Consider the following 26,864-nt stretch of genomic DNA (forward strand, 5'->3'; position numbering starts at 1 on the left):
ACTGGTCTATAATTAGATGTTCTTCTTTGCTTCCATTCTTATATATGGGGACTGTATCTGCTTTTTCTAATCTTTGGGCACCACTCCTTTCCTTAATGAAGTTATGATGAGTTTGTAAACCTTGTGTGCAAGTCAGTATGCATTCATTCAACACCCAATTAGATACTCCATGAGGTCCCTGTGCCTTCTTCACATCCAAGTCTTCCTTCATTATTCTTACCTCATCCACTATTACCTCAATCTCACTCAATCCTTTCACTCTCACATTACCATCACTGGTCTATCAAATGTTCCTTCTTCATTGAAGACACTGAAAGTAGTCATTCAAAACCTGAAATTTCTGCTTCTTCCTCAACATGCATACTATTTATTTTCAGTTGTGTGTGTGTGTGTGTGTGTGTGTGTGTGTGTGTGTGTGTGTGTGTGTGTGTGTGTGTGTTGGTTTATCTGAAAGAGAGAGAGAGAGAGAGAGAGAGAGAGAGAGAGAGAGAGAGAGAGAGAGAGAGAGAGAGAGCACTGAATCATCGACTATTTTCAGGGTCATTAACAGGTTGTCACACAGCCACAATTCATTCTCTCTCTCTCTCTCTCTCTCTCTCTCTCTCTCTCTCTCTCTCTCTCTCTCTCTCTCTCTCTCTCTCTCTCTCTCTCTCTCTCTCTCTCTCCCCATATGTGTTTTTTATATTGAGGGTCTACAGAAAATGTATTTATAACTAACATGAAGTGAGAGAAATGCTGGACAGATGTGGCACTTGCTGTGCCAGCTAGTGGCGGCGTAGGTGAAGCTTGCTTGTATTTCGGATTTTGGCTTGCAATTCGAAGCAAAAAATCATTCAAGCAACATCTCATATCTTGAAAAACTCATAAGTTGACGTACCAATATATATATATATATATATATATATATATATATATATATATATATATATATATATATATATATATATATATATATATATATATATATATAATGGTAGTACACTATTCTGAATACATGTACTATTGAAGTCAATAGTGAGATATGCATTATTCTCTTTGTATTTTTCACACAATGGTGCAGTCATCAGGGAACCAAAGTCCATTTTCTCAAGATGTCTTTTGGCCCATGCAAGACCCCATCTTCAGGGAGAGTGTCGAGGGGATGAGGAGGGGAATACAAAGTTGGGTCAAGGAATGAGGCATGGCCTAATTGACATGTCAGGGAGTTCTGGTGAATGATATTTATCTACTAAAAACTTAATGTTTATGGTTTTCTATATTGGTAATTTTTCATGATGGTTTTTCAACCAAAATATTACAAAACCAACTGTTTTGTGCTAGTTTTTCAATCAAAATATTACAAAACCAACTGTTTTGTGCTGTTCTTGTTTTTTGTTGAGGCATTTGCATAATATTTCCTGTCATATTTATTAAACTGTTGTGTTGAACAGTGTTGTAGAACAGTCTGTGAAAAAAGTTACTTAAAATTTTTAAGGAAAAACAAAAATTGGCGACTGTAGAGCAGCTAAACTGGGGCATTCGCAGTGGTCTGGAAAAACTGTCAGGTTCACCAGCCGACTTAATTTTACATAAATTTGGAATGCTTGAAAAAAATCTTTGCATCATTTGTGTGTTATCAAATCAACTAATAAAATATTAGGAAAATTTTTAGCCACCATCATCAAGTAAAGAAATATGGCAAAACAAGCTAAATACTATGCTCATTATCTCTAATTTTGGGATGTATCATCACTTTAGGATAAATCCTGTTTTTCCTCTTTGTCTAAGTTTACTTTATCTATTTAAGTTATACAACTTTATAAATCCTGGTATATATGAAAGAAACCTGGCACATATGAAAGAAATGACCATATTTTGATGCCAAATCTTAACAGGACACTAGTGAAGATTGTCTGTTTGTCATGTCTCAAAGATACAACCTATTCTTTCACTTTATTTATATATGTATATATATATATATATATATATATATATATATATATATATATATATATATATATATATATATATATACACAATCAACCATAGCACATGCATAAACTTGAGTTAGACAATTGCACAGCAAACTCATTTCTCCTACCTCAGGGTTTTTTTTTTTTTTTTTTTTTTTTTTTTTTTTTTTTTGAGAAGTTGGTGTATCTCAGCACAATTTTGACCATCTCAGTATCCCAGCAGCACAAATAATACTTGTTCTATTCTTTTTCTGGATTTGCCAGATAAATCATCAGTCCCCATAAAAACCGGTGGAAAATGTTTCAAACAAAATATATAGTAAAAGACTAGAAATAAATGCGAACACTGAGAGCCTAGTTGCTAGTATTTAGATAATAATAACTATTCTGTAGAGTGCGCATCACCAGATTCCATGCATATTGATAGCAGAAACACTTAAGATCAGTGTTTTGTATCATATAGGTACATGTATCATATAGGTACAGTGCATCAAGATGTATCAATAGAGGGAATTTTACAATGTGCATCTCCAGAGAACTGTGAAAAGGTATACTGAGCCCTACATTAAAACAACTGGCAAACATTTGCAACTCAGCCCATTGTGAATGCCCCAATTGCGACACAGCAAATGTAAACAAAGACAATGTGATGCATTGCTGTACAATGCAAGTGTGAAAATATCCAGTTGGTTTTATTGTTTATTTCAATTTGTGTGTTTTGATTATGTACTTTATGTATATACCAATCTAGCCTGTGTTAAACATTTCAACAAAGATCAGTAAAACCAAAATATAAAGTAAGTTAAATAATCAAGTATCAATTCATGAGTTTCATCTATCAAGGACACAACACTTCTCTTGTTTACTGGTCATAAGTAAATATTTAATTTCTAAAGCCAGGAACTGCTAATGGGCCTTTGTATCATGTTTGGATTCCATGATTTTCAACCTTAGAAACCTTACCTGTTTATATTGGTTGACCCAGAATTTTTTCCCTAAATATGCAGCCTTCAGAATTCAACCTATATACAGTCAGTGACACTCATGATTAGAACTCCTGTGGATGTAAACATCACATTGCACAAACTGGGAACTTGCTCCTTCTTGATCAGAAAAAGTCTGCCTGGGGAAAATAACTACATGGCAGCTTAGGTTAGCCTCTCATATGTTTTTGAAAGCATAGAGTAACAGATTTAGTGTTTGACATATTGACATAAGGGAGAGCTTTTGTGATTGCTCCTTGTTTCAGCTAACAAAACAGCTTTGTTTTAAACAAAGTGTTCTACTAAAGTGATGTGTGATGCCTGGAAAGTATACAAGTGTTAGGATTTCATTAGAATCTTGAAACAAATTTGAAACTACGCCGTATAACTATTGACAACAAAAAGAATGTAAGTGTGTTGGTGAAGAAATGGAGCGATGAGGGACACAAGGATGTTCCTCACTACAAACATAGTAATGGGGTGCCCCGAAATATTTGTTTTTTAGTTGTTTTGCTGTAAGCTGAGGATATACCTTTAATTTTCTCTTGATACCATGTAAGGTGTTGTCAAACATTTTGAAGCAACCTACCATCATGTTTGTGATGAGACACACCCTGGCATCCCTCATTGCTCCATTTCTTCACCAATACACTCACAGTCTTCATTGCCAATAATCTCACTCAGTTGTGGGGCAATTGGGTATGGTAGGAGAGGGTTCTTGCCATGAAGGAGCCTTATTCCAGACCAAGTTGTCCAAGCTGTGCACCTGATTCCTGTAAAGTAAGAGCAGGAGTACTTTCCCTACTCCATCGGGGTTCAAGGGACTAAGATAGTGGTGTGAGTGATAGTGAATGTGAAATGTGTGTGCCTTGTTTTGATTCCCCCATTTTTGGAGGGAGACAGCTTTGGTATAAGTATGTATGTGTGTATAATAATTTAAGATATATGAAAAGTACTGATAAACTTTAGGAAGCAAATATTGTTTTTTGTGCCAGTGAATCCTGGTCACCATTCAGTATGAACAAGAAAGTAAAATTTTGATTTAAGGCCATGCTTACTACTTTCAACATTCTGATAATCATCTGTATGCTGCCTGATTTAACTTTTATCCCAGTGTTACCATTCACATGCACATTTGTGGCAACCGATTTTTCACTGCTGTCTTGAAATATCTAACTATAAGAGAGATGTATGACTTGTATTTGTGTATAACAAAGCTCTTAACCAACAAAGTGTGCTATAATGCTTAGCAGATGTAAAGGAGTACATTAAAGATCAGACAACCAGAAAAGTAAGCAGAAACTGCAACCCCATAGATGGCAGATGACTGGAATACCACTGCTTTACCTTCCTTGCCTAGTAAATTGTGTTTTGGGTTTTATAGGGGAAAATTCATCTGATTGAATATTGAGCTCAGAATTTTGGATCAGTGTTAGTATTTGGATATTTATACACAACAGAGAAAAAATGTGTTAAATGACTACTGCTAAACTTTTTAATTTATGAATGAAACTTACATTTAGATCTCTATTAAACCCCTTTCATTTGTCATTTTACCCTTTTAATTTAATTGACCTGGAGATGCTATTTTTTTCCCAAATTTGAATAACTGAACCTGAACACCTCCAGTGCTCTCTTCATGGTCCATATTTAATTTGTTTGTCATTGTAAGCCTCTTATTCTTCGTATTGCTCTAGCAGTTCTCATTTGGATCATAAGAACTAGAAAGTTATCTGGCTAGTCAAGAGCAGGTATTCCTGGGTCACTTTTTCCTATTAGCATGAAACACTGTTATGCATGAAAGTGGCACTCAAGTTAAGGAAAGAAAGATAGAGATTGTTGCTTTATAATATGCCTGAGTATGGTTTCATTGGAAAGAAAGAACACATTACCTAGATCTTTCTTTCCTTTTAAAAAACATTTTATTCCATCATAGAATCTGTGTTTGTCACAGTATTAGTGATGTAGCAGTGTTTGGCAATTATATGACTACTATTAGGTACTATACCCTACCTGCCTTTATACTAATGCACTTAAAGGTGCTTTTTCATGGATTGATCAAGACTACCAATGCTTTCTTATTGGAACTTCTTGCCTCATGGCAAACTGGAAATTTTTCATGTTCATTTGGTTAGTTAAGAAAGGCTTATGAAGGCACCATGAGGTGATGACTTTACTCTTATTATGTCAGTTTTGCAGTCAAGGACATACAACCATGGTAGTTTATATTACAGGGCAGTTCTCTCTCTCTCTCTCTCTCTCTCTCTCTCTCTCTCTCTCTCTCTCTCTCTCTCTCTCTCTCTCTCTCTCTCTCTCTCTCTCTCTCTCTCTCTCTCTCTCTCTCTCTCTCTCTCTCTCTCTCTCTCTCTCTCTCTCTCAGACATTGAAGATTATCAGTGATACTAAGGAAATTGTGAAATTATTCTATTTCTCCCGAGATATGATCTCAAGTTAGACAATCATTAATGCATTGCAATGAATACTGTTGTATTTGGTAATAGGCAGCACCATTTTTTATTTGATTTTGACGGCATTTCTCATCTAGAACAATACTATTTTTACATGATTTTTATGGTGTTTCTCATTTCTTTTAATAATGTATATTTTCTGGTTTCTACTTTTAGCTTTTCCAATAAATACATATTAATAATGTACATTGTATTCATGAGAGCTTTCAAGTTCAGATTAAATGATATTTTCAGAATGGTTAGAAATTATTGTTTTCCAGGATTCCATGAGTTAACACATAAGTTCTTTATAATTAAGGGTAACGAATCCTGTTAACTTTCTCTACTATGCATGCTACTGTGACTGTTGTAGTAATTTGGATCACAAAATATAGCTTGACAGTAAATTTTGTCCTTCTATCTCTTGCTTTGAATTTATTCATAATTACATTCTAGTAATTTGAATCATCCTTTCCTCAACTTAGTTGGTATTGTAATGTGGTGCATGATAGTAATCCCTCTGTGACCCTCCCTTCCCTTCCCCATTCTCTGGGTGTGCAGATGTGCCGGCAACCAAGTGAGGAGATGGTATGTGGAGTATGTGACAAGGCCTACCATGTGATGTGTGCTCGACCGTTTGGCCTCTCCCTCTGCAGAACTGGGTGGAAATGCAAGGTAACCCTACATTAGCATGATGAGTTTGCCACACCTACCCTTTTATCAGAGTGGATGTGTGTATGCTTAGAGCTGAGCTCTAGTTTGATGTTCATGTAATGTGTAGATGTATGTAAGAATAATCGTGTTGTAAATAGCATGATAATCATTGACTTTAATAAGAATCATTTATCATTTTGTTATTTATTTTTACATGGGGTCTGTTAATTATATTTAAGTGCTAGTGTATTGGCTTAAACTTAGAATGATCTAAGAACTTAGAATGATCTAAGATTTCTCTACACCAGAAGCTCCAATTGTAATTTCTTGCTAATTTATTCATATTTTTCATGGGACTGAATCTTAAAATGTGAGTGTAAGGAAACTCACAATAACACCTATCCTTTTCCTTATAAATGTTTGGTGTATATAGGTATTTTATTTTATTTTATTTTATTTATTTTATTTTATACTAAATAGTTGAAAAGACTAGATCATAATTTAATTTTTATCAGAATGATTGTTTAATTCTTTATTTTAATCAATTGATCGATGATAATCTGTTTATTTACACTAGAGGCTCGATATTCACGATCACTTGGTTAATTGACATTATGCATAGACATGAAGTCAGATAGCTCTTGCACCATATTAGACATCAACATGTTATTGTGATTAGGGCATTGTGTTATGATAAGTGATATGGTATGTCAAGTAGATTGATAAACTTCAGTTTAGTGCAGACGGTCCTAAGAATATGCTGTCTTCTTACTGCATCTTTGAGATATTTTCCTCTTACTTATGATGAGTGATTACAAACCATGGTAATGCAATTGAAAACTATTCAAGTGGATGATTAGTGCTTCTCTCCCTCAGGAGACAAGTTTCCTTTGTCTCAGCTGCAGAGGAGTGTGAATGGATTCCCAAGTTATAAGAAATCAGAGCACTTGTAAGGCAATGTGAAAATTCATAATATTATGATATCTGTGGATTTCACCTATAAATGTTTTGGCCTTGGCAGATGTAGTTTGAACTGGCTGTAGGGAATTCTTAAACATGTTATTGGGCATAAGTCTCACATAATAAGTTACCAAAGTCTCAGTATCTTGACAGGCATAGTTGCCTTCAAATGCAATATATATATATATATATATATATATATATATATATATATATATATATATATATATATATATATATATATATATATATATATATATATATATATATATATATATATATATATATAATTTTTTTTTTTTTTTTTTTTATGTAGGAAGGACACTGGCCAAGGGCAACAAAAATCCAATAAAAAAAGATGCCCACTGAAATGCCAGTCCTATAAAAGGGTCAAAGCAGTAGCCAAGAATTGATGAATAAGTGTCTTGAAACCTCCCTCTTGAAGGAATTCAAGTCATAGGAAGGTGGAAATACAGAAGCAGGCAGGGAGTTCCAGAGTTTACCAGAGAAAGGGATGAATGATTGAGAATACTGATTAACTCTTGCATTAGAGAGGTGGACAGAATAGGGGTGAGAGAAAGAAGAAAGTCTTGTGCAGCGAGGCCGTGGGAGGAGGGGAGGCATGCAGTTAGCAAGATCAGAAGAGCAGTTAGCATGAAAATAGTAGAAGAAGACAGCTAGAGATGCACCATTGCGGTGGTGAGAGAGAGGCTGAAGACAGTCAGTTAGAGGAGAGAAGTTGATGAGACGAAAAGCTTTTGATTCCACCCTGTCTAGAAGAGCAGTATAATTGGAACCCCCCACCAGACATGTGAAGCATACTCCATACATGGACGGATAAGGCCCTTGTACAGAGTTAGCAGCTGGGGGGGGTGAGAAAAACTGGCGGAGACGTCTCAGAACACCTAACTTCATAGAAGCTGTTTTAGCTAGAGATGAGATGTGAAGTTTCCATTTCAGATTATAAGTAAAGGACAGACCGAGGATGTTCAGTGTAGAAGAGGGGGATAGTTGAGTGTCATTGAAGAAGAGGGGATAATTGTCTGGAAGGTTGTGTCGAGTTGATAGATGGAGGAATTGAGTTTCTGAGGCATTGAACAATACCAAGTTTGCCCTGCCCCAACTAGAAATTTTAGAAATATCAGAAGTCAAGCGTTCTGTGGCTTCCCTGCGTGAAATGTTTACATCCTGGAGGGTTGGACGTCTATGAAAAGATGTGGAAAAGTGCAGGGTGGTATCATCAGTGTAGGAGTGGATAGGACAAGAAGTTTGGTTTAGAAGATCATTAATGAATAATAAGAAGAGAGTGGGTGACAGGACAGAACCCTGAGGAACACCACTGTTAGTACATTTAGGAGAACAGTGACCATCTACCACAGCAGCAATAGAACGGTCAGAAAAGAAACTTGAGATGAAGTTACAGAGAGAAGGATAGAAGCCGTAGGAGGGTAGTTTGGAAATCAAAGCTTTGTGCCAGACTCTATCAAAAGCTTTTGATATGTCCAAGGCAGCACCAAAAGTTTCACCAAAATCTCTAAAAGAGGATGACCAAGACTCAGTTAGGAAAGCCAGAAGATCACCAGTAGAGTGGCCTTGACGGAACCCATGCTGGCGATCAGATAGAAGGTTGTGAAGTGATAGATGTTTAAGAATCTTCCTGTTGAGGATAGATTCAAAAACTTCAGATAGGCAGGAAATTAAAGCAATAGGACGGTAGTTTGAGGGATTAGAACGGTCACCCTTTTAAGGAACAGGTTGAATGTAGGCAAACTTCCAGCAAGAAGGAAAGGTAGATGTTGCTGGACAGAGCTGAAAAAAGTTTGTACTGAATCCGATTTGTCGACTATGACTCCTTGTATTTTGTGAAAATGGTATCTGGTGAGAGCCAGATTTTACTAATTGTAGCCTTGGAGATGATGTTAGTGGAAAAGACAGTGATGATAGCTGTTTTGAATCACTAGTGATTCATAATACAGTATCACTTGATGAAGTTGCAACTCCCCATTTAAAACTGATTGTAAATGACTTGCAACTCCAACTGCTATAAAACCTATATACTCTTGCTCAATTCTAAATGATGAGTGCTAGCAACAATAGTATGATCACATAATGATAATAACATATCAGGACCTCAAGGCTAAATGAAGCTGCAGCATTAAAATATTGTTCCCAAATTTGCCTGCCTGCATGGAGTATGAAGACCCACCATTTTTCTGTGAAATTACAAAAATGGTTGGGGCCACCACAAGCAAGGCAGAGGGGGCCTATATCATTGCCCTCATTGCCCTGATGCAAAAAAAGTTGAGATCAGTGAGATTGTTACCTGTGTTGGCCACCACATTTTTTCAATGAGAATGAAATTCAGCAGTTCTGACTGCTTTTTTTTTTTTTTTTTTTTTTTTTTTTTTTTTTTTTTTTTTTTTTTTTTTTGTGGATCTGTGAATGGATGCAAAGTATACCTTATTAGTGCAGTAGTCTTTCTGGAAGGAAGTCTTTGCTTGCCAGAGTGAGGCTTTGGCAGGATAATTTCATTCTCATTCAGAACTTTGCTGGTGGCAAGGATGTGAAAAGTAGTAGTTCTATGGTAGCGAACACAGGCAGTAATCTTGTTGATTTCAACTCATCCTTGCCTCAAGGCAATAATAGAGACCCTTTCCACCTTGCCTGTGGTGGTCCAGCCATTTTTTGTGCTTTAAGTGAAAAATGGAGCTTTTATACTCCACAGTGCAAAAATGCAGTGGGAAAATTCATGGATGAAAGTTTAGACATGTAGCCTTGTGTGGCCTTGAGGTAATGATGTGCTGTTGTCATTATGTGATAACACTATCACTGGGAAGTTAGAAATACTCATGATTTGTAGCTGGTCAAGAGCATGTAGATTTATAGTGGTTAGAATTATGAACCACTAAACAGAGATTTTAAATAGTAGATCACTGTTTCATTCGCCAACACTGTACAATATGGCACATTGGTGCCAATGTAGTGGAATATTCTAGTGACATTGGTAAATATATTCATGATGCATATGCTGTCAATAACATTGAAAATGCTGAAGATACAGATTCTCACATTTTTATCTTCATCATTTAGTGCCTAAGCTCAATAAAGATGCTTTACAGCAAGGATCATCATTGTGTTGTGTCCATAAAGAAAAGCATGTGCTTTATCACATACAAGGAAGAAAAGAAGTTAGAGACAAGAAAAAATGGACATGAGAGAAAGAACTTTAGTTAAGGAGCATGTGCAGAGAAAGTGTGATGGAAAGTGGTTGAGAAGCAACTTTCAATACCCTACACTGTGAAGCAGCTCTCTGAACACAATGCACTTCCATACTGAAGAAGTTACACCTCTTCCTCATCATGCGGCAGTAGACACCTGCTGAAATGATAATTACTCCCACTGAAGTCTCAAGCACTGGACCAGTTTTATACTGGATCAGGGAGTATTGTGAACCTTTCAATGATCCACTTGTAATTTCACTGAATATTTTCCTTTGTTTCTCACAACAAGATAGTAGTCACAGCCTGCCCTCTAAAGACAATTCTTCCTTCACATAACTCTACGTGCAACTGATACAAGCACACCATTCACTCAAAATTCCCTTTTTAGGGAAAGGGACCACAAATGTTCCCAAGTCAGAAAGCTCTGGTATCAACACTGAGTGTCTTGATACCCCATCAATTTTTTCCCCATTAACTTCTGGAACATTCATAGCCTTACATCTAATTTTCAAACTGGAGCACCATCTCTCCTCTATTAAACCTCATCTTTTTCTCACTGTAATGCATGTATCTGAGTCAGCTGACAGTAGCCCCTTTTCTGCTCCCTCCTTTTTCTATCCTCATTTTCAATCCAAAGCTGGATGTTGCATATATGTGCACAACAATCTAAATTGCTTTCATTCCCACACGCTTAAATCTTCCAAATTTTCCAGCATCTGGCTATGACTCTCTCACTCTCACTCTAAATTTATCTGTGCTGTATACCTCACACTTAACTCTTCTGAGTATAAAAAATTCTTCGACTTCTTAACTTCCAAAGTGGAGCACATCCTGACTCCCTTCCTTTTGGCAGAAATCTCCATTCTTGGAGACTTGAATGTTCACCACCAGCTTTGGCTTACCTTTTTTCACTGACCAACCTGATGAACTAGCCTTTAACTTTGCTATCCTACATTTCTTAGAGAAAGTAGTCCAACACTATATCCATATTTCTGACCACAAAAGGTACTTGAGTCTTCCATCACCTAAATATCATGCACTTCATATTTCTGCTCAGAATCATGCCAAGTTTGTTCTCCCACTAGTCAAAAACTCCTTCTTCAATAGAAAATGTCAAAATCTTACAAAATATAATCCCCCGCATGACTTCTGGCTCCTAGCCAAAAACAACTTTACCTCTTCATATATCTCTTCTTTATTTCAACCTGATGGCACCACTGCCATCTCATCTGAAGAGTTGAACTCTTCTCTTAAATTTTGCTGAGACCTCTTGAATGATTCAGGGCTAGTTCCTTTCTCTCCTCCATCCTGTGACTACTTCATGCTGCCCGTTAAGATTCTTGCTGGCCTTAACCCTTGGAAGGCTTATGAACCTGATGGGGTCCCTCTTGTTCTCTAAAATTGTGCCTCTGTGCTTGGATCATGCCTAGCCAAACTCTTTCAACTCACTCTACATCTACCTTTCCTTCTTGCTGGAAGTTTGTCTATATTCAGCCTGTTCCTGAAAAGGGTGATCATTTGAATCCTTCAAACTAATGTCCTGTTGCTTTAATTTCTTGCCTCTGAAATTTTTTAATCTTTCCTCAACAGGAAGATTCTTAAACATCTATCACTTCCCAACCTTATATCTGATTACCATTATGGGTTCTGCCAAAGCTCCTCTACTAGTGATCTTCTGGCTTTCCTTAAAGAGTCTTGGTCATCCTCTTTTAGGGATTTAGGTGAAACTTTTGCCTTAGACATATCAGATGCTTTTGATAGTCTGGCACACAGCTTTGACTTCCAAACTACGCTCCTATAGCCTCTATCCTTCTTTCTGCAACTTCATCTCAATTTTCCTCTCTGACTTCTGTTACTGCTGTGGCAGATGGTCACTGTTTTTCTTGTAAGTCTTAACAGTGGCGTTCCTCAGGGTTCTGTCCTGTTACCCACTCGTCCTGTTATTCATCAGTGATCTAAACCAAACTGCTTGTCCTGTCCACTCCTACGCTGATGATACCACCCTGCACTTTTCCATACCTTTTCATGGACATCCAATCCTTAAGGAATTAAACAGATCACACGGCAAAGTCACAGAATGCCTGACCTCTGATATCTCTAAAAGTTCTGACTGGTGCAGAGCAGTTCAATGCCTCAAAAACTCAATTCCTCCATCTATCAACTCGACACAATCTTCCAGACAACTATCCCCTCTTCTTCAATGACACTCAACTGTCCCCCTCTTCTACACTGAACATCCTCGGTCTGTCCTTTACTTATAATCTGAACTGGAAACTTCACATCTCATCTCTAGCTAAAACAGCTTCTATGAAGTTAGGTGTTCTGAGACGTCTCTGCCAGTTTTTCTCACCCCCCCAGCTGCTAACTCTGTACAAGGGCCTTATCCATCCATGTATGGAGTATGCTTCACATGTCTGGGGGGGTTCCACTCATACTGCTCTTCTAGACAGGGTGGAATCAAAAGCTTTTCGTCTCATCAACTCCTCTCCTCTAACTGACTGTCTTCAGCCCCTCTCTCACCGCCGCAATGTTGCATATCTAGCTGTCTTCTACCGCTATTTTCATGCCAACTGCTCTTCTGATCTTGCTAACTGCATGCCTCCCCTCCTTCCGCGGCCTCGCTGCACAAGACTTTCTTCTTTCTCTCACCCCTATTCTGTCCACCTCTCTAATGCAAGAGTTAACCAGTATTCTCAATCATTCATCCCTTTCTCTGGTAAACTCTGGAACTCCTTGCCTGCTTCTGTATTTCCACCTTCCTATGACTTGAATTCCTTCAAGAGGGAGGTTTCAAGACACTTATCCACCAATTTTTGACCACTGCTTTGACCCTTTTAAGGGACTGGCATTTCAGTGGGCATTTTTTTTATTAGATTTTTGTTGCCCTTGGCCAGTATCCTTCCTACATAAAAAAAAAAAAAAAAAAAAAAAAAAAAAAAAAAAAAAAAAAAAAAAAAAAAAACAGTATTGTTCAGTGCCTCAAAAACTCAATTCCTCCACCTATTAACTCAATATAACTTTCCAGATAATGATCCCCTCATCAATAACACTCAACTTTCCCACTCTTCTTTTTGGGGGGCAGGAACACCAGCCATGGCCAACGAAAATCCCCCCCCCCCAAAAAAAAAAAAAAAAAAAAATGATATGCCGGTCCTTGAATAGGTTCCAAAGTGGTCATCAAATATTAAAGGATAAGTGTCTTGAAACTTCCCTCTTGAAGAAATTCAAGTCATAGGAAGATGGAAATACAGAAACAGGCAGGGAGTTCCAGAGGTTACCAGAGAAAGGGATGAATGATTGAGAATGCTGGTTAACTCTTTCATTAGTAAGGTGGACAGAATAGGGGTGAGAGAAAGAAGAAAGTTTTGTGCAGCAAGGCTGTGGGAGGAGAGTAGGCATACAGTTAGCAAAATCAGAAGAGCAGTTAGCACAAAAATAGCAGTAGAAGTTAGCAAGAGGTGTAACATTGTGGTGATGAGAAAGAGACTGAAGACAGTCAGTTAGAGGAGGAGTTGATGAGACGAAAAGCTTTTGATTCCATCCTGTCAAAAAGAGTGGTATGAGTGGAACCCCCACCCCCCTTATATGTGAAGCATACTCCATACATGGACAGATAAGGCCCCTGTACAGAGTTAGCAGCTGGAAGGGTGAGAAAAACTGATGGAGGTTTCTCAGAATGCCTGACTTCATAGAAGTTGTTTTAGCTAGAGATGAGTTGTGATGTTTTCAGTTTAGATTGTAAGTAAAGGGCAGACTGAGGATGTTCAGTGTAGAAGAAGGGGACAATTGAGTGTCATTGAAGAAGAGGGGCTAGTTGTCTGGAAGGTTGTGTTGAGTTGATAGATGGAGGAATTGAGTTTTTGAGGCATTAAACAATATGAAGTGTGCTCTGCCCCAATCAGAAATTTTAGAGATCAGAAGTCAGACATTCTGTGGCTTCCCTATGTGAACTGTTCACTTCCTGAAGGGCTGGACGTCTACGAAAAGAAATGGAAAAGGGCAGGGTGTTATCATCAGTGTAAGAGTAGGTAGGACAAGAAGTTTGGTTTAGAATATCATTGATGAATAATAGGAAGAGTGGGTGACAGGACAGAACCCTGAGGAACACCACTGTTAATAGATTTAGGAGAACAGTGACCATCTACCACAGCAGCAATAGAATGGTCTGAAAGGAAACTTGAGATAAAGTTACAGAGAGGATAGAAGCCTTAGGAAGGTAGTTTGGAAATCAAAGTTTTGTTCTAGTCTCTATCAAAAGCTTTTGATATGTTTACATAAAAAATTGCACCAAAATCTCTTAATTAAAGAAGATGAGCAAGACTCAGTAAGGAAAGCCATATCACCAGTCTGTCTCCTCAGTTTGTCCTTTACTTATAATCTAAACTGGAAACTTCACCTCCCATCTCTAGTTAAAATAAGTCTATGAAGTTAGGCATTCTTAGTTGTCTCCGTCAGTTTTTCTCACCCCCCCCCAGCTGCTTACTCTGTACATGGGCCTTATCCATACATGTATGGAGAACACTTCACATGTATGAGATGGTTCCAATCGTACCACTCTTTTAGACAGGACTGAATCAAAAGCATTTTGTCTTATTAACTCCCTCTCCATTAACTGACAGTCTTCAGTCTTCTACTGCCTTTTTCATGCTAACTGCTCTTGTGATTTGCTAACTGCATAAGAAAAAAAAAAAAAGAGAAGCTACAGGGAACCATCAGACATTCATGTGGCAATCCCTGTATGAAACATGGAAAGGGAGATACAGAGGATAGGAAGAAGGCTGGCCTAAGATTCACATCAAAGGCAGCTCTAGCCAATGACAGGTGTCACGAAAAAAGATTACAAATGTCATTAGAAATGTAGGTAGGAAAACTGCTTCAAGTAGAGAGCCATCTGTACACACACACACACACACACACACACACACACACACACACACACACACACACACACACACACACACACAGATGTCAGATGTCCCCACATGGTGCTTGGTTCCTAATATCTTCATGGAAACTTTACAACATGTCATATATAAGGAAGGGAAAGAAAAAACTGTTCCCCTGATATGAAAAAAAGATTTCTGATATAAGACTGAGTAAAAAATCACAGAATCATGGCCAAAATAGTTCCATGTAAGAGATCAGACTCTCCCTAAAGTAAATAAAGATGAAAGATTTATTGCTGGTACATTCTCTGGATTCAAAGAGGATGATGAAGTTTTGTCTGGGAGAATGGCATATTTAGATAACATGGTCCTAGAGTTACAAGAGAAACTCATCATCTGGAAGCCAAGAATAACCTACTGAGAGAAATATGTGAATTTCTGGAAAAGACTTGATTAAGAAGTTGAGGAAAAAGTTGAAAAGAAAGCTAAAGGATCTGTGGATGAAAGCAAGTTAAATGAATTGAGAGATGCCTGGAAGAAGGAAAATGAGGATGAGAAGGTGAGTTTCATAGAAATAGTTCAGAATAAAATAGAATAGACAAAAGACACTGTAATCAAAGTAATTAAGGAAAAAGCTATGGTGAGGGACACTGGAAAAGAATAAATGTGTCATTACCTTTGACCTCAAGAGAAAAGGAATTCAGCAAGACATGTAAGGGAGAGAGAAGAAAAAGAGATGGCAGGAAAAATCATGACAGCAGTCCATTACCATGAACAAGGCTTGGAGCAGGAAATAGAGGAAGTACATAGGATTGGAAAGTGCATAGAGGCCAGAGACTACTGAAAGTGGAAATGAGGTCACAAATCACAGCAGAGGAAGTCCTGGCAAGGTCAGGAAAACTCTCCAAGGATACCAATTATAAGAATGTGTGGTTAAAAAGACATGGATCTGGATGAAAGAGAAAGAGAATGAAGGCTGAAAAATTAAGCTAAGGGAAAAAAAAAAACAAGAAATCAAAGATGGAGAAGAAGAGTTTCTACCTGAGAGTTATGGATATGAGACTGGAAATGATACATAGAAGAGAAAAAAGGAAGGAAGGGAAAACTGAAGTGGTATATTCCAATGTGAAAGGACTTATCTCAGTGATTACTGAATTAAATGATTATCTGGAGGAGTTAAGCTTGATGTAACAGGAATAGTAGAAACTAAGTGGCCAGTTATTGCTGAACAGTGTTAGGAATGAACAGTACAATACTTGGCTAAAAAACAGGAAGGGTAAGCAAGGTGGTGGAGTCATGTTATTTACTAAGAACATAAAAGTGAGTAGAGTCAGCTATGGAAAGGAAAGTACTGAAATAATTAGGTTGAAATCGTGAAGTGGAAACATGGAAAGGAGAGATTTTGCAATAAGTTTTGTCCCACCTAAAACAAGATCATGGGGAGAAGTAGAATATGCCAAGATACTAAGTGATAGGAGATTGTCATTAATGGAAGTGATGGAGGAGAGTGACAAACTTTTACTTATCGGTGACTTTAATTGTAAAGAAGTATGCTGGGAGGAAAGAAAACTGAGGGAGGTGAAAATTCCTGGGGGAAATATATTGTTTAACACGATTTTAGAGAACACAATGACACAGTAGGTTCAGCAAAACACCAGATACAGAAATAATGATGGACCATCACAACTTGACCTAATCTTCACCAAAGACCCCAAGATTATCAGAGAGGTTACATCATTGGCAAGTGTAACCACATACTTGATTGAATTGGGATGTTCACTATGGGCCAAGTGTTGGTGATCACTGGCTGTTTTAATGTAGGATCAGTCAACGTTCCCACAATTCTCTGGAGAAGCACATTACATCTTGATGTATTGTACCTATATACTACAAAACATTAATCCTAAGTGTTCATCCATGAAATCTGATAAGACACAGGTATTAATGAGCTAAATACTCACAACTAGGCTCATAGTGTCTTCACATTTATTTCTAGTTCCTTACTATATATTTAGTTTGAAACATTTTTTCCCCTGGTTTCTACAGGGACTAATGATTTATTTGGCAAATCCCCCAAAAAGTCAAGCAAGTATTATTTGTGCTGCTAGAATATTGTGACAGCTGAAACCATGCTGATACAAAAGGGCTGATAAGTCAAAATAACCACACTATTAACTGCAAATAGACACTCCCCATTGCCTATTACAGTATTTATAATATGTATGCATAAATAAATAAAATAAAATAGATAAATTAAATCATTTTAAATGATTAAGTAAAAACTAATTTTAATTTTACCAGATGGGTCCCATTGATGTTGCTGGTCAGGGCTGGTGTACATGTAGGTGGATATAGCCTTACACTTAGCACTAACACTTGCACTAGGACTTTTCTTCGGACCCATGGGCAAAAATGCATTCTAAATCATAATCAAAATGTAATTGAAAAAAATGTCAACAGCTTAGTACAGATGTGAACAGTAGTCTGAATTCAAAATCAGTGTTGGCTTGGAAAACAACACACAAGTGCCTCCTGTCACCAGGAATTTGAAATATGATCATCTGCTGTACAAACTTTATTATGCTAATTTCTTAGTTTTTAGATGATTTTATGATATATATATATATATATATATATATATATATATATATATATATATATATATATATATATATATATATATATATATATATATATATATATATATTTTTTTTTTTTTTTTTTTTTTTTTTAATATGATTTTGTGTTTATTTTTATTTTTGTGTTTTGACTTTTCTAATATTTTTTAATGACTGATGTAAACTTGAGTAAAATGACTTAAGGTGAGTTTCATCTTTCCATATAATATTTAAAAAAAAACTGACGTGTCTTTGAAAATGAATTAACTCAAAACAACTAAAGCTGAGGTATTAGTGTACTTCCAAAGAAGAAAGCAGCTACTCATAAGAGACATTGGGAGACACAATGTAAATAAACAAGCAGCAACTCAGGGAGGACATTGGGAGATACAGTGTAAACAGACAAGCAGCAATTCAGGGAGGACATTGGCAGACAATGTAAACAGACAAGTAACAACTCGGGAAGGACGTTGGCAGACACAGATGTATCAGTGTCCTGCTAAGATTTGGCATCAAAACTTGGTTGTTTATTTTGCATGTACCAAGATTCATAGTTTTATGTTAATCATATAACTTAATGGTTAAATTAAACTTATATTGATTATGTTAATCATATAACTTAATGGTTAAATTAAACTTATATTGAAAGGAAAAAATAGTATTCATCCCAAGGTGGTGATATATCCCAGACCCAAGATAATGTGCATAGTATTTAGCTTGTTTTGCCACATTTCTTGCTGTCTGCTTGATGATGGTGGCTAAAAATGTTCCTAATATTTTATTTGTTGGTTTGATAACATACAAATGACATCAAGATTTTTTTTCAAGCTGACCTCATTTTATTTGTAAAATTAAGTTGGCTGATGAATCTGGCAGTTTTTCCTGACCATTGTGAATGCCTCAATTGAAATTGAAAGAAAATATATAATTTGTAAGGAAAGAAGAGCACAGGCAAGGGAGGTTAGTTTATGGTAAAACAGTCTTTGAGGTATTCAGAAAATATTTAAAAGAGACAGAATGGAGCAACTTTTTCATGGCAGAAATGGGTGTAGAAGACAAGTGGAAACTTCTGATGGAAATCTATGAAAAGGGAGTGGAACATGTACCAAAATTTAAAGCAAAAGGAGATTAAAATTAGAGAGTGGTTTAACAGGAGGTGTGGTGAGGTGAAGGAGAGAAGAAACAGGGCATGGAAGAGATGGAGGAGAAGACAGAGTGGTGGCTGGAATATATAAATGCAAGAAATGAATGTGGAAATACATAGGGAAGAAAAAGAATTATGAGAATATAAGTGAGAAGTGTAAAAATTAACCAAAACTCTTCTATAGATTATGTGAATAGCAAATTGAAAAATAAACAAGAAATAAGAAAATTATGCAGAGATGGAATGAAGTATGAAGGCAATCTGGAAATGGCTGAGATTATGAATGAGCACTTCTAAGCAGTCTTTGTGAGGGAGACTGATTAAGGTGAGGAAGGACAGCAATGAGAAAGATTACTTCCTATGGGGTATATAGAAGTCACAATTCATGAAATTAAAAAGTTAATGAGAGTTGGATGTGAGGAAGTCACATGGACCAGACAGAACTGCAAACTAGATATTAGAAGAATGTAGTGAGGAGCTGACAGATAAAATACATTGCATTATAGAGAGTTCACTAAGGGAAGGAAAAGTCCCAAGAGACTGGAAAAAAGCAAATGTTCTAATATATGAAGGAGGTGACAAAGAAGACCCAAACAGTTATAGACCAGTATCCCTAACAAGTGTGGTAGCCAAGATTTGTGAAAAAGTTATTAAGGACAGATGGACTAAACACCTGGAAGCAAACAGCACAATGACCACATGACAAAGTGGACTTTAGAAAAGGAAAATTTTGTACCACAAGTTGTATATGTTTCTACTCTAGAATAATAGATATAATTAAAGAAAGAGATGGATGGGCAGACTGTATTCCTCAATTTAAAAAGAGCCTTTGATAAGGTGCCACAAAAAAAGACTGGTAAGAAAACTAGGAGGAGTGCAAGGAAAGCTGCTTGATTGCATGAGTGACTTTCTGAAGGATAGGGAAATGAGAGTGATTATCAGAGACAAGTGTTCTTGGAAGGAAGTTATCTCTAGGGTCCCAGAAGGGTCAGTATTGACCCCAATTATGTTTACAATATATTTTTAAGACGAATGAGGAATTTAATAGTTTTATGTCTCTTTGCTGATGATGCTAAACTACTGGGAATTGTGAGTAAAGAGAATGATTATGAAATGTTGCAGCAAGACCTTGGTAAAATTTGGGAATGGAGCTGTAAATGGGAAAAGGAATTCAGCATCAAGAAATGCAGTCTAATGAAGTTTGGAAAGAACAAGCTGAGGATTTCAGGATAGTATAAACTTAGAGGAAAGTTAATAAAGAAATCAAAATTGGAAAGAGATCTGGGAGTATTCATATCAGATAACATGTCACCTGGGAAACAAATAAAATTATTAGAGAAACATATATAAGAGTGGCATTTACCCACATGGCTGAAGAAATTATATAAGAAATGATCATCACTAAACAAGCCAAGATTGGGATTTTTTTTTTTTTTTTTTTATGTAGGAAGGACACTGGCCAAGGGCAACAAAAATCTAATAAAAAAAATGCCCACTGAAATGCCAGTCCCATAAAAGGGTCAAAGCAGTGGTCAAAAATTGATGAATAAGTGTTTTGAAACCTCCCTCTTGAAGGAATTCAAGTCATAGGAAGCTGGAAATACAGAAGCAGGCAGGGAGTTCCAGAGTTTACCAGAGAAAGGGATGAATGATTGAGAATACTGGTTAACTCTTGCGTTAGAGAGGTGGACAGAATAGGGGTGAGAGAAAGAAGAAAGTCTTGTGCAGCGAGGCTGCGGGAAGAGGGGAGGCATGCAGTTAGCAAGATCAGAAGAGCAGTTAGCATGAAAATAGCGGTAGAAGACAGCTAGATATGTAACATTGCGGCGGTGAGAGAGAGGCTGAAGGCAGTCAGTTAGAGGAGAGGAGTTGATGAGACGAAAAGCTACTAGAAGAGCAGTATGAGTGGAACCCCCTCGGACATGTGAAGCATACTCCATACATGGATGGATAAGGCCCTTGTACAGAGTTAGCAGCTGGGGGGGGTGGGAAAAACTGGCAGAGACATCTCAGAACACCTAACTTCATAGAAGCTGTTTTAGCTAGAGATGAGATGTGAAGTATCCAGTTCAGATTAGAAGTAAAGGACAGACTGAGGATGTTCAGTGTAGAAGAGGGGGACAGTTGAGTGTCATTGAAGAAGAGGGGATAGTTGTCTGGAAGGTTGTGTCGAGTTGATAGATGAGGAATTGAGTTTTTGAGGCATTGAACAATACCAAGTTTGCTCTGCCCCAATCAGAAATTTTAGAAAGATCAGAAGTCAAGCGTTCTGTGGCTTCCCTGCGTGATATGTTTACCTCCTGAAGGGTTGGATGTCTATGAAAAGACGTGGAAAAGTGCAGGGTGGTATCATCAGCGTAGGAGTGGATAGGACAAGAAGTTTGGTTTAGAAGATCATAGATGAATAATAAGAAGAGAGTGGGTGACAGGACAGAACCCTGAGGAACACCACTGTTAATAGATTTAGGAGAAGAACAGTGACCGTCTACCACAGCAGCAATAGAACAGTCAGAAAGGAAACTTGAGATGAAGCTACAGAGAGAAGGATAGAAACTGTAGGAGGGTAGTTTGGAAATCAAAGCTTTGTGCCAGACTCTATCAATAGCTTTTGATATGTTGAAGGCAACAGCAAAAGTTTCACCAAAATATCTAAAAGAGGATGACCAAGACTCAGTAAGGAAAGCCAGAAGATCACCAGTAGAGCGGCCTTGACAGAACACATACTGGCGATCAGATAGAAGGTTGTGAAGTGATAGATGTTTAAGAATCTTCCTGTTGAGGATAGATTCAAAAACTTTAGATAGGCAGGAAATTAAAGCAATAGGACAGTAGTTTGAGGGATTAGAACAGTCACCCTTTTTAGGAACAGGTTGAATGTAGGCAAACTTCCAGCAAGAAGGAAAGGTACATGTTGACAGACAGAGCTGAAAGAGTTTGACTAGGCAAGGTGCAAGCACGGAGGCACAGTTTCGGAGAACAATAGGAGGGACCCCATCAGGTCCATAAGCCTTCCGAGGGTTTAGGCCAGGGAGGGCATGGAAAACATCATTGCGAAGAATTTTAATAGGTGGCATGAAGTAGTCAGAGGGTGGAGGAGAGGGAGGAACAAGCCCAGAATCATCCAAGGTAGAATTTTTAGCAAAGGTTTGAGCGAAGAGTTCAGCTTTAGAAATAGATGTGATAGCAGTGGTGCCAACTGGTTGAAATAGAGGAGGGAAAGAAGAAGCAAAGTTATTGGAGATATTTTTGGCTAGATGCCAGAAATCACGAGGGGAGTTAGATCTTGAAAAGTTTTGACATTTTCTGTTAATGAAGGAGTTTTTGGCTAGTTGGAGAACAGACTTGGCATGGTTCCGGGCAGAAATATAAAGTGCATGAGATTCTGGTGATGGAAGGCTTAAGTACCTTTTGTGGGCCACCTCTCTATCATATATAGCATGAGAACAAGCTGTGTTAAACCAAGGTTTAGATGGTTTAGGACAAGAAAAAGAGTGAGGAATGTACGCCTCCATGCCAGACACTATCACCTCTGTTATGCGCTCAGCACACAAAGACGAGTCTCTGACATGGAAGCAGTAGTCATTCCAAGGAAAATCAGCAAAATACCTCCTCAGGTCCCCCCAACTAGCAGAGGCAAAACACCAGAGGCACCTTCGCTTAGGGGGATCCTGAGGAGGGATTGGAGCGATAGGACAAGATAAAGATATGAGATTGTGATCGGAGGAGCCCAACGGATAAGAAAGGGTGACAGCATAAGCAGAAGGATTACAGGTCAGGAAAAGGTCAAGAATGTTGGGCGTGTCTCCAAGACGGTCAGGAATACGTGTAGGGTGTTGCACCAATTGCTCTAGGTCATGGAGGATAGCAAAGTTGTAGGCTAGTTCACCAGGATGGTCAGTGAAGGGAGAGGAAAGCCAAAGCTGGTGGTGAACATTGAAGTCTCCAAGAATGGAGATCTATGCAAAAGGGAAGAGGGTCAGAATGTGCTCCACTTTGGAAGTTAAGTAGTCAAAGAATTTCTTATAGTCAGAGGAGTTAGGTGAGAGGTATACAGCACAGATAAATTTAGTATGAGAGTGACTCTGTAGTCGTAGCCAGATGGTGGAAAACTTGGAAGATTCAAGAGCGTGGGCACGAGAGCAAGTTAAGTCATTACGCACATAAACGCAGCATCCAGCTTTGGATCGAAAATGAGGATAGAGAAAGTAGGAGGGAACAGAAAAGGGGCTACTGTCAGTTGCCTCAGATACCTGAGTTTCAGTGAGGAAAAGAAGATGAGGTTTAGAAGAGGAGAGGTGGTGTTCTACAGATTGAAAATTAGATCTTAGACCGCGAATGTTGCAGAAGTTAATGAAGAAAAAGTTGAGGGGGGTGTCAAGACACTTAGGATCGTCGACAGAAAGGCAGTCCAACCTGGGGACATTTATGGTCCCCTCCCCAGGTGGGGACTCTGAGGCTGGTGTAGGAGTCGCCATGATGATTTTAAAATGCAGCAGCAGTGTCATAACCAAGCACAAAAAGGAACATCAGGAAACTTGAAAGGATTCAAAGAGCAGCAACAAAATTAGCTCTGAGCTTGCCCGAAATGTCATATGAGGAGAGGCTATCACAACAGGAATGGGCAACACTGAAATAAAGAAGGGAAAAAAGAGATGATATCAATTTATTGAATCATGAAGAATATGGAGGTGCTCAATAGAGAAGGCCTAATAAAGTGGGACATGAGAGATACAAGAGGTCATGGAAGGAAGATCAAAAAAGATAGTTCAGAATAAATATGTAAATGGACAGCTTTCCCCATAGAATAGTAGGTATATGGAGTGGACTAGATGAGTAAGTAGTGTGTGCAGAGACGATACATGAATTTAAAGCCAGATTAGATACCACAAAATACAAAGATGGGGCAGCATGAGCATACTCAAAGCTCCCCTTCCATACATTACAACTATGTAGATTTTATCTCTCTCTCTCTCTCTCTCTCTCTCTCTCTCTCTCTCTCTCTCTCTCTCTCTCTCTCTCTCTCTCTCTCTCTCTCTCTCTCTCTCTCTCTCTCTCTCTCTCTCTCTCTCTCTCTCTCTCTCTCTACCCATCCACCCACCCAACAAAGACTGCACCTAAACACTGTGACCCCTGGGCTTGCAGGAATGGATCTCACTGACCATCTTTGCTTCTGGATGAAGCGTGCACTCCTCCTACATCATGATAGAATCATCCCGTTTCCCATATCTAGTAAGATCAGTTGATCAGATCTGAAATAATCCTCAAGGTCGTATCACACTTGCATCCCTAACTTTCCTCAATTTCTTCAGATTACATAACATTTTTCATTGCTTCAGACATAACTTACATTTAACACTGTCTTCAGTGTCCATTCATTTTTTCTCTCTCTCTCTCTCTCTCTCTCTCTCTCTCTCTCTCTCTCTCTCTCTCTCTCTCTCTCTCTCTCTCTCTCTCTCTCTCTCTCTCTCTCTCTCTCTCTCTCTTTTCAGTATGCTTTTTCACACCTTAATCCTTTTCTTTATTCATACATTACTCAGACACTTCAGCTTCATGTTTAATTTCATCATTCTCTCCTGCTCTTATATTCCCTGTTTCAGCCTCATGCAGTGCAGTTGATATAACACTCTCTCCAACAAAATTTTCTTTGCAATCTTTCTGAAAACAATAAAACAAGGAGGTATCTGGATCTTACAGCAAATTTTCTTGGTGCTTTAACACATTACATCACACATTGGTGTCACACACCAGAGCCACATGATCGACCTTATCACTATCAAGTCCAGTAGCTTTTTCACACATTATGTAATGATTACCACATTAACAGAACATAGTTGATTTTGATATGACAGTGTTGGAAATATATTATATTATATTGGATAATAACTATTTCAATTTAAGATTGAGTCATTTCATTTAGCATTGATCCAGGGTCAGATAGGATTCATATCATCATTGTCTAGTGGTTATAAGCATGTGAGCAGCACATCCCAAGCATACTTCATTTTCCTATGGGACAACACACGAGATCTGCTCAACCACCTGTACAATACTTAAGCCAGTTTTCTTGTTGCTACAACATGTGGATAGCTCCAGCTAAGTAGCCTAACGTATTCTGTCCTATGTACAACTTAGGTTACTTAGCGCTACCAGAGATGAGCCACCCATGAGTTAAAACAACATTCATAACCGGGTCTTGTACTAGTCCAAATGTGGGTGGGGGGTGTTTGCATTATAAGACTGTAGATGCTACATAATGCCAGAAATTTTCATTCCTGATGTGGTGCTGTGAACTTATAGAAAGCTCAAATTATTATTATTTATCTATTTATTTATTTATAGAAAGCTCAAATTATTATTATTTATTTATTTTCTTTCTAATTCATTTCTTGTGCCTTGTAATGAGCTAACAAAATAGTTGTGGGATTGATTTGTGGTTGTGGGATCTCTAATGATAGCAATATATGACAAGGGATGAATATTTATCAGGTTTACACATATCTATGGGAATCTATTTATTTATCTATTTAAATACCATCAATGATTGCCAGGAAAATTACTAAGCAAAAAGAAAGAGAAAAATAATAAATAGCTGATAGCTGTTGGCTATGAGGTATGACATTCTCTATAGAACCAAAACAAAACTATATTCTTTTTTGTTCATTCTTAACAGCACACTCATACATGTAAATAATAGTACTGTGGATATGTATTAGCCTATCAGATAATAAATGGATCCTGTATATATAACTTAAGACAAAATATGAGCTTTTCACAATTCATTCCTTTGGCCCTGCAACCTCTGTTCTTCAAAACCATAGTCTCTTTTGACAAAAATCTTATTTTTTTCTGTCAACACTTGCTGGCAACCACTTTGAGTATTTAAACAGAAGTATAAAGAAAATATTCATAGATATGTGTAAACCTGATTTATATTAATTTCTTGTATATAGGTGCCACTACATTTCCCACAAATCAATCTCATAACTACTTATTTTTACTGCATTTTACAACTCACTATATACCTCAAATGAACTATAAAAATATGTTTGCAATATTTTCATGAAGAAACACCTGAGTATGAGCTTCTGCAAAGTCCATGACAACATTTCAGGAATTAAAATTCCTGGTGATATGTAGCAACAACACCATTACTTTGAACACTCCCATGAGTCCTTTGAACTGGATCATTGCTAATGAACTACATGATATTTAAACATTCGTGCCCGCCCTCATGTGTCTGAGTGTCTCTAAACTCTTTGCTGTGTGATGCTAAAGTGGACCTCACTAAGGTCAAGGCCAACTGATGCTAAAGTGGACCTCACCAAGGCCAAGGCCAACACTTAACTCCCAAATAATTGTAGTGGGGCACATAGTGGTGTTGAGTGTGAGTTCAACCCATTGCTGCTAGAGAACAAAGCTGTGTATCAGGTGGCCATCATATACCTGACAACACTAAGAATTAGCAACTCTAATTCATAAGTTTGCAGTGTCAGGTCACAGTAGAATCCATTTACCCAATTCAATGGTGCAGCTTTGCAACAGTGCGGTGGATAAGGTGCATTAACAGCATGCATAACAACAGCTTGTTTTTCATAACAATAATTCATTCAATTGTCTTTGATTTGTGTTGTCAAATGAATCAGGAGAATTAAGGGCAAGCATCACTGCATTAAGCAAGGATCTTGAAAAATTTATTCATGCTGTTAGCAGACATGAACTAAAAGCCAAGTAAACAACCTTAGAAATCATACTAGCAAAAATTCACAACAGTAATGATAAAATTTGCAATATTTTAGACCAGGTTAGTATGCAGGAGGCATTGGTTGAGGTTCATATGAAGAAGGAATAAATGAAATCCTCACTAGATAAGACATCACATAAACTATAAAACAAGAAAGCAAATAGGATTAAAACTGCCAAAAATTAAATTTACCCTCTTTTAATAGAGATATAACCAGGTGAGTTTTGGAACATGTGTGACTGTTCCACACACCAAAGA

General features: G+C 37.6%; 1 protein-coding gene across 1 annotated transcript in view; it reads left to right on the forward strand.

Moving 5' to 3' along the window:
* LOC135099765 (histone-lysine N-methyltransferase 2C-like) overlaps positions 1 to 26,864 on the forward strand; it is a 157,089-nt gene that overhangs the window by 77,193 nt on the left and 53,032 nt on the right. The window contains exon 11 of the mRNA XM_064002278.1: positions 5,944 to 6,057. Coding sequence (XP_063858348.1) covers positions 5,944 to 6,057 — 114 coding nt within the window. The remainder of the gene's footprint in view (positions 1 to 5,943; positions 6,058 to 26,864) is intronic.

This window comes from Scylla paramamosain, chromosome 4 (genome assembly GCF_035594125.1).
Source record: "Scylla paramamosain isolate STU-SP2022 chromosome 4, ASM3559412v1, whole genome shotgun sequence".
Taxonomy (NCBI): domain Eukaryota; kingdom Metazoa; phylum Arthropoda; class Malacostraca; order Decapoda; family Portunidae; genus Scylla; species Scylla paramamosain.